A 10,000-nucleotide genomic window follows, 5' to 3' on the forward strand; every position below is an offset into this window, starting at 1 on the left:
ATCCATCCATCGTCCATTCACCTATCGATCGATCCATCCATCCATCATCCATCAACACAACAACCAACTAACCACCAAATAGCCAACCAACATCCATCCACTTCATCCACCTATTCAAACCCATCCACCATCCATACCATCACCACCATTCACCATCCACCATCCACCTATCACCACCTATTCACCATCCACCTACCACCTGCGTCCAATATCCGATCGATCCACCATCCGCCACCATATCCATCACAACCAACCACCAAACCACCAACCACCACCAACCACCAACATACCACCAACCATCCTACCATTACCCCACCACCCTACCTACTACCTATCCACCTACTCATCCTATCATCTATCTATCATACCTACCTACACCTCACAACCACCTAACTACTACTAGCTACATTCTAACCCACCAAGGACGTAGCCACCATATCCATCCATCCATCCCAAAGCACCCCCCCCCTTCCTCACCCTACCCTCAACCAGGTCTCACCATTCGCGCCAACCTTCCTATCACACGCACCTACTCATTCGCATCTTCATCATCGTACACTCAGACCACAAGCTGGATATGCCAGTTCATATATTGGACTGGTAAGTTCCGTTGTATTCTAAATTCATTCACGTATTTTGTATCTGGTCTACTCGATAGCTAGGTATCAGTAACGTTTCGACTACCGTCTTATTGTCATTATGATACGTACGAAGGGAGGTGGTTCCGTGCCATTAATCATCCGTATTGTGTAATATAAATCATTTACGTATGGGTATGGCACTCGCATAGCAAGGATGCTGAATTGACTACTGTTTCATGTATTCTGTCGTGAAGGTGTGGGTGCGCGGCCTGTGTCTGTACATTCGGCTAGTGTGAGTGTATAGATATGCATGCAAGATGCTCACTGTCTGTCATGTGTAATGCATAGCGAGCGGAATCTCGGGGTGGATGATTACATACATGTCTCAGTCGCTCGTCATCCGTATGCTCAGCCAACCAGGGTGCTGTTCAAAGTGTTTCATACGGACTGCTTAAACGTTCGTGTGCTTTAGGAATTCATGGTAGTTTTAAAATGGGATATATGAAAGTCTTCGCTACCATTATTATTGCGATTATCGGTACTAGCTATGTATGTGGTTCCAGTGCCATTATCATTTATTATTTAATTGTAAATCATTTCAGTTTATGGGTGAATTGGCAACTCTCATAGCTTGGGTACTGTTGCATGACTCGTGGTCTTCATTGTGCTTCCAGTTGTCAAGTGTGCTTGCTGCGTCGGTTTGTGCTCTATAACCATTTGTCTATGTTTAAGATGGATGTACTTTTAAGATGAGTACTGCTCATGCATAAATGGATGAGCGAGCACAGATTTTAGGGGAGTGGGAGTGATAGGCACATTTATATATATATATATATATATATATATATATATATATATATATATATATATATATATATATATAACCGATGCACATGTACGCGAATACACTCATGCACCCATGTATGTAAATACACTCACTCGCACACACCTACACACACACACACCTACACACACACACACCTACACACACACACACCTACACACACACACCTACACACACACACTACACACACCACACCTACACACACACACACCTACACACACACACTACACACACACCACTCCTACACACCTCTACCCACCTACTCCACACACACCCTACCACACCCCCCTCTCCTCACACACACATCCCCACACACACTCACACACACTACACACACCCACCACAAAAACACACCCACCACACACACCCACACCCACATCTCACCTACACCTACACACACATCCACACACACACCACGCACACTCACACTCTCACATCACTCACATCACTCACTATACCACTCCACACATCACATTATGTCATTCTTCACTACTCATTTTTAGTGTAGTCTATTATTACTTCAAACTAAACTGCTTCAATCATCAAAACACTATGATTATTACACCATAACATACTAATCTCAAGCAAACAAAAACCTACACCGCTACTCTACCTAAACCTAACAACATCAATCAACACAGTGAAGAAACACTCAACAAAACTCACAAACAATATCACCTAAACATACTTAGGCATTCCTACATAGGAAGTAGTTATTATTTCACTAAACGACTACAATCAATTTTCAAGGCATGTGGTTATTACTAAAAAAAAAAAAAAAAAAAAAAAAAAAAATTATTGTTATTTTTTTTAAGCTGTTGTGATTACTTGGTTTTTGTCTTTGATTAGACTGTTGAATATACTAATCATCATCAAGCTGCCACATTTTAGTAACAATGAGCCAAATGTCCAGTAAGTCAAGAAAGCACATTATTTGTGTCATGCAATCCTATGTAAAATAAAGATAAGTGCACTCTCTCTTTGGTCACTACAGGTCATGTCCCTGCCTTGCATGGACATGACAGGACTACTACCTACAACAAACCACAAGCAGTTTTTATTTTCAGATATTGCTTTGTATTAACATAAATGTCTAGGATCTTTTCTATGAGTTGTTAATTTTACATTGATGATTACTGTTTACTTGACCACAGTCTGTGTTATTAGGCATACTAAGAACAGCATTTTTGGTTTATTATTATTATTATTATTATTATTATTATTATTATTATTATTTTATTTATTTTTTATTTTTTATAACATACAAGTTCTGATGACTTTCGTAGACCAAATACAAAACAACAATGCAAAAGTGCCTACTTCTTTATTTTCATTTATATGAGAAATTAATTTAATGTATTGTGAAATTTTATCAAAGGGATTTGACTTAAAAAAAAACTGTAAATGCACTTTTCTTGATTTATATATTATTATTTATTTATTTATTTTTTATGTATTTATTTAATTTTTTATATATATTTTTTTACCTGTTACTTTTTCCATCATTCTGATTGCCTCAGTTGTACCTGGTGTCTTTACTCATGCTTCTAACTCATAAGTTGATATTGTTAAAACTATATCTTTCAAAAAAAGATAGCCTTCATTTGCTTTCTCATCTTCCATCAAGATCTCGTAACGCACAATGGTCTGGGGACGAAGGCGACGAGTTGTGTCCGAGGAGAGGAGAGAGTCGGCAAGGGAGTGCGTGGCTGGGAAGTCCTTCTTAGGCCAATTGGATCCACCGATGAACCGGCCTCTGAACCAACCTCCTGATCGCCCTCTTCATCTGGGTGTTGCTAGGCAGAGGGAAGTACCGTTAAGGGGCAGAGAGGCCATACAGCAGATTCAGCCAATATCCTCGTTTGCACCCATTGCTGGTGAGTGATTTTTTTTTTTTTTTTCTTTCCTCCTCTCTATTTTTATGGGCTTTTGTTTTCATTTTCTTTCTGTGCTGTTTGGAGAGTGAAGACCTTGCCTGGTGATTGATGTATTTATCTTTATAAGTGTGAAATTTATTTGTTCCTATTAACTTACTGGATCTGGATATTTCACTGCCCATACGTGACCCAAAATCTGGGCATTAGGTGGAGACACTGACAGATGTGTTGCTTGTAGGCTGGGTGTACACAAACACTCTTGTGACAAGACTCCATGCCTCCCCTTTGCAATGTTATTTTCTCTTTTTCTGCATTTTTTTTTTTTTTTTTTTTTTTCATTGTCAGTGTTTATATTTGTTTCTAGGTAATCCATAACTCAGTTCAATAATAACAAGAAGAACTATTTTGTTATTTTTGTCATTTTAAATTTTATTCATAATACTCAATTATTGGTAATACAACCTGTATTACCGATGACGGCAGGTAGGAATAGGATCCCACGCATGGAAATAGCATTCTCCCTGTAGCTGGTGTTCTTCCAGTCATGGTTCATGGATGATACATTCCACATTCATTTACCAATATGTATAAACATTGCAAAAGCCCTTTCCTAAATGCCACTGAGTCTAATTACCCTCCAATAGCAATGTGGACTCATGGCTAGTCATTCCTGTCACCTTGGCCTTCAGCCAAAATTCTCATGACAGCAAGTTCCTGTCACCCAGGGCCTTGGCCGAATTTTCCCATGATGGCATGTTCCTGTCACCTGCCCCTCAAGCTAAATTTTTCTTAACGTGGTCGTATCATCTGGATCATGGGATAAGATAAGTTACAACTTGGAAAATTTGCTGTAATAATTGAATAATGCTATATAAGTCTATGTTCTATTACAATTTTTTTTTCTAGATTGATGTATGCTGAGTCAGCAATTATAATTTTTTTCTTTGTTATTTTTGTAGTTAGAGAATCTAGTTTGTGTTAATTTGCAGTAAGCTTATATAACAGATGTAAGATATGAAAATCTGTACCTTATTTTTACTGAAGTTGGTTTGAGGACCTTAATCTAAGTTCACTGGGGACCGACCCTCACTCATTTTATCTGAATGATGTGTCCCAATGTCAGAGTTCTCTTTCATTAGTGATTTCAGGGTATGCAATAGGTTGAAAACCCTACCATGATCCTAGGTTAGTAATGGCTGCACCAGGTTTAGCATCAACCTTTTGGATCTGGGTGCTTCGCTGGCCGCAAGTGGCCCAAAATTCGGGCATTAGGCTTACTGGAGGGGTCAATCTGAATAGTAACCCAGGTGCACACAAATATCTGTGTGTGGTGACAAGGCTCCATGCCTTTCCTTTGCAATGTTATTTTCTCATTCTATGTAAGCATTTTTAGTTTGTTTGTTTTTTTCCCATTTTCCAACATCTATTTCTCATTTCATATGCTGTGTCTTTAATGGGCTCCATATCATCTTCTTTGGTAGTCTATTTCAAACTGTTACTAGGTTGATAGAAACTTGTCATTCTTGACACTAGTTTATTTTTCATTAAAAAAACACGCGCGCACACACACACACACACACACACACACACACACACACACACACACACACACACACACACACACACACACACACACACACACACACACACACACACACATATATATAAATATATGTATACATACATATATATACATATATACATATTTATAGATATAAATACATATACATATATATATATATATATATATATATATATAATAGATAGATAGATAGATAGATAGATAGATAGATAGATAGATAGATAGATAGATAGATAGATAGATAGATAGATATATACATATACATATACATATATATAGAGATATATACATATATGTATATACATATACATAATACATATATACAATATATACATATATACATATATACATATATACATATATACATATATACATATATACATATAAAATATAATATATATATATGATATATATATATATATATAGTATAATATATTATATATATATTAATATATAATATATAGATCTATATATATATATATATTATATATATTATATCTTATATGTATATTATATCATATATATTATAATATATGTATAGTATATATATATATTATATATATGATATATATATTATATATATTATATGTATATATACTTTATATATTATATTATAATATATTATATATATTATTATCTATGGTATATCTATATATTTATTTATATGTATTGATATATCTTATCTAATATGTTTATTATCTATCTATATCGATTCTATAGATTTGTATCTAATATAATTTGATATATACATATTATATTATATATATATATATCTATATATATTATACTATTATATATATATTTATATAGATATATAATAATAGTAATATAATATAATATATATATGAATATTAGATTTTTTTTATATATATATATATATATATATATATATATATATATATTTGTGTGTGTGTGTGTGTGTTTTTTGCGTGTGTGTGTTTTTGTGTAGTGTGTATTTTTGTGTGTGTGTATTTTTGTGTGTGTGTGTGTTTTTTGTGTGTGTGTGTTTTTTGTGTGCGTGTGTGTTTTTGTGTGCGTGTGTGTTTTTGTGTGCGTGTTTGTGTGTGTGCATTTTTGTGTGTGTGCGTTTTTGTGTGTGTGTGTGGGGGGGGGGGTCCTGCTTCTCTTTCACATCTTCCTCTGAGGAAAACACTCACAATGCATCTGGATAACATCAGATCATCATGATCCAAATGAATATATAAACATCAACACCTCATAAAAGATTGAACAGTATTACTAATTTAACGGTCCATAACTTTGCAATAATAATAACAATAATAATATTTTGATATCTGTAATTTTTTTGTCAAATTAATTGATTAATTTACTTTTTATTTGTTTATTTTTATTTTCTGTAATACAAACTGTGCTTGCTGGTCATGGTGAGCAGGAGTATGATCCTGAGCATGGAAATAGCATTCTCACTGGAGCCAGCTCTCCAGTGAGGATGCTCACAGAATGTACCACCTACACTCGTTTATCAATGGAAATCATGCAAGAGCCCCTTCGTAAATGCTTGTGGAATCTAATCCCCCTCCTGGAGTTTTGTGCACTTGTGGGTTGTCATTACCATCATTCTGACCTTAAAGGTGAAATTCTCATGATGGCAAGTTCCCGTGAACCCCGGCCCTCTGCCGATTTTCTCCATGACAGCATGTTCACATCACCAGCCCTTCCAGCCAAAATTCTTCATGATGTAATAGTCACGTCATCTGAATTATTGGGTTTAATGTGCCAATCCACCATATTTGCCAGAATGATTAATTCCCTCACAAGGAAATTATCATATGATTTCTGTTTTTGAGTAATTTTCAATCACCCAAAGTAATTTAAATAAATCTTCACCCTTGGATGAAGCAGATTCACCCTATGCAGTGGAGCTGCCAGATTTTCAAGAGATGTCAGATGCTTCTGCCACACAAATGGTGAAATTGCTTTGGCAAAATTTCAAGATTAAGCAAGCCATGGACCTTCTCTCTCTTGTGTGGAAGAAGATTACTACTGCTGCTATCAGGCATGGATGGCCACTGCTCCTCCCAGTTTTGAAACTCCAGCAAAATCGGCAAACAGCAGAGTTACTGAGGCAAGAAACCGGAGTAAGAGCAGCAGTATGTGAGGCAGACATCCTAGTATTCATTGACCAGAATAAGGAGCAAACCATGGAGGTGATGGGGGAAGACAAGGACATCAACCAAGGAGGTGCCGAGACTGAAGCTCCCCCCTCCAAAGAACCTTCAACTAAGGATTTTGCTGACGTTTTATCGCTGTCGGCAGACTGCAATGAAAGGTTGGAGAGCAGTGTATTTGACACACAAGAAGCCCTTTTACATCTACAAAAAGTTAAAATAGTCGTTGGTGAAAAGTATCATACCAGAATCCCCGAACCCCAACAGTCACAATTATCTTGTGTCCTAAGGAGGCAAAATGACAGATGTGAGACAGCGAGGCAAGCAATCAACCATACTGAATTTGATGTTGGTGACATGACTGTGGAACTTCTTCCCATGAAAGAAGTGGATTTTGAAGGCTTTGATAAAACAGCGAAAGAAGCCTTAAGAACGAGGAAAGAAGCCAAGGACCATGGTAATGATGACGAAGGTAAAGGTGGGTTTAGGGTTTATGATGGTTTAGTATTTATAATGGAGTAATGTACCAGTAATCTTGCTGCATTATTTCAAGATTTATTGAGGTGCCCCAATAAATTTCACTAGAGGAACTTGTTAGTGATTTTTCTCCACTAAAGGATGTGTTAGTGTATCTGTAATTTCTGTAATTAGCACTGAGATTGCATTAGGGAAAGGTCAGAATGGGATAGTTCTTGGGTATTTTCCCATACTACAGTTATTTTTTGCCAATTAAAAAAACCTATCTGTTATTTTCTTACAATGGTCAAATGTTCTATTATAAATTATATATATTGACCAAATTGTGGGAATTTTCAAGCATTACTCAGTGGAACTAATCCCATTTGCTCTGAAATCTTCAAAGCCCCAAAATATTGAATCCTTTTCTGTGCCTATTTGGTAGATTGCCTTGGATGTGGGATTTATGTCATGCCATGCAAAGCATTTCCCTCTCACTGGGGACAAGTATGTCATCCAGTAATACCTCAGTCTGATCATAGTTAATGCATTGGATTTAGTTAAAGCATCTGGGCATTAGGCTTAAGCGGCAACTCTTATGGGTGTGTGACTTATAGGCCATTTGATAGACAGTATCAAGATGATAATACTGTTTTCCTTGCACAAACTCCATAACTTAGTAAAGTAATATTAACAAAGTGTAACATTTTGTTGTGTCATTGTTATATATTTTATATTTTCATAATCAATTTTCTATAGTACTCCCTGTGCTGCCAGTCACGGTGAGAGGAATGGGATCCAGAGTATAGAAATAGTGTCCTTCTTCCAGTCATAGCTCATGGATAGTACATTCTACACTTGTTTACCAAAAAGGAATAATGGCCACAGAGTTACTAGGTTCCAAACCCTTTTACCATGGGGCTAATACTCTTGTGGAATTTAGCACTAAAGCCTTGTATTATAATAAATCTTTGTATCAAAGCAATAAACTAAGTCTTCATTGGTGCAATTATGGCATGAAAACAATTTTTTTTGGCAGAGCATTTAATGGGAACCTCATTATATATACATACACTGGGCCTTATCAATATTGTTAATCCATATGTGTTGTTATTGTACAAATAAAAATACAATTTGCAGTTTCTTTAATATTTATTCTTCCTTCTATCTGTACTTCTTCCACCCATGATATTTTTCTCAGCTCCTGAATTAACATACGGTATATTTCCAAAATTGTGGTCAAAACAGCCAGTTCATATAGCACTTTCTAAATATTGTAATTTTATTGGTCAGTCACACTATTTTGAGAGGTTGTGGTAATAGCATAACAAATCAAAAGCCTCATTCATTTTATCTCTTGGTTGACTGCTAGTATTAGTATTTGCTGTACCCCTTGGTGTGGAGTTAATGAGATTCATTTACCATCTTTCACAGTCAAAAAGAAAAAGAAATTGTAGTAAATATTTTCCCAAATATTTTATTTTGATTATTCATATATTTTATATATTAGGTACTCATATTGCAGTTTGAAGATGTGTTGGCTTGAGAATTTAATTTCTTTAACTATGTTAACTCAGGTGCTGATGGTTAGACAGGTGGGGATGACACTGACAATGCCCATGATAAATAACTGGGATATGTGATGTTTACTTTTTCTATTGTTAGGGTAGATAGACTCCATTTTGATTTTTTTTCTCCATAACGTCTGTTTTTCAACTATGGTCTAAAGTTTCAAAAATGGGGCCTAGAGGTGCCACACTGTTACAGTGTGAGACCAGACATCAAGTTGAATTTATTGATGTTTTTAACTTCATGTAATAACTCTGTCTAACCATTTAGGGTTGGGTGCAGCAAGAGCAGTTGAGGTACCTGCTACCTGTGACCAAGAGAATGTACTTAACAACAGTACAGTAATTGAGATTCTGGTGCACCTCCTGTGTCGGGAACGAGAAGCCGATCCTACGCGGAGAGAATTTCTCTTTAAAGGTTAGTTTTTATTTCAAAATTTTATGTATTAGAAGCATTAATCATGTATTTATTTTCTGTCATTTGACTTCAGATTTACGCAAATAGCATATCAAGATCTGCTATTGGGGAGATATTGGGTGTCAAGTGTTTTTTTATGACCATATCCCTTGAATTCTCAGGAACTAAGGGAAATTTCCCATTTATATGTACAATCCATCCACTTCCAGATTTACCAGTCAGTGTTGCCAATAAGTGTACTGTAATTTCAGTTATAATATCTGAAATATGTGCTAATACAAATGAGGGGCTTGTGTTTTTCAGGTATGTGTTAAAACTGACAGTTAACACAGTGTTGACTGGTGATCTTTTATTAAAAATTGAGAGGACTGTACCACTAGATTCTTATTCCAATTGACTAACCATTTTTGTATAATGTATAGTAAATAGTATGATATATTATATTTGGGATACTAACAATTATGTTTTTCCTTTACTGATGTACTCCAAATGGGATAGCTATTAGCAAAGTAATTGAGCAGTGCAATTCGACACTCTACCTGCCG

The 10,000-nt window shown here is 35.7% G+C and overlaps 1 protein-coding gene across 1 annotated transcript in view; it reads left to right on the forward strand.

The window, feature by feature from the left end:
- Positions 1 to 10,000, forward strand: part of LOC119595279 — a 19,860-nt gene that overhangs the window by 4,536 nt on the left and 5,324 nt on the right. Inside the window, exons 2-5 of the mRNA XM_037944436.1 lie at positions 3,053 to 3,302; positions 6,748 to 7,485; positions 9,309 to 9,455; positions 9,954 to 10,000. The exon at positions 9,954 to 10,000 is cut by the window's right edge and continues 119 nt beyond it. Coding sequence (XP_037800364.1) covers positions 3,068 to 3,302; positions 6,748 to 7,485; positions 9,309 to 9,455; positions 9,954 to 10,000 — 1,167 coding nt within the window. The 5' untranslated portion in view covers positions 3,053 to 3,067. The remainder of the gene's footprint in view (positions 1 to 3,052; positions 3,303 to 6,747; positions 7,486 to 9,308; positions 9,456 to 9,953) is intronic.

Source organism: Penaeus monodon, chromosome 35 (genome assembly GCF_015228065.2).
Source record: "Penaeus monodon isolate SGIC_2016 chromosome 35, NSTDA_Pmon_1, whole genome shotgun sequence".
Taxonomy (NCBI): domain Eukaryota; kingdom Metazoa; phylum Arthropoda; class Malacostraca; order Decapoda; family Penaeidae; genus Penaeus; species Penaeus monodon.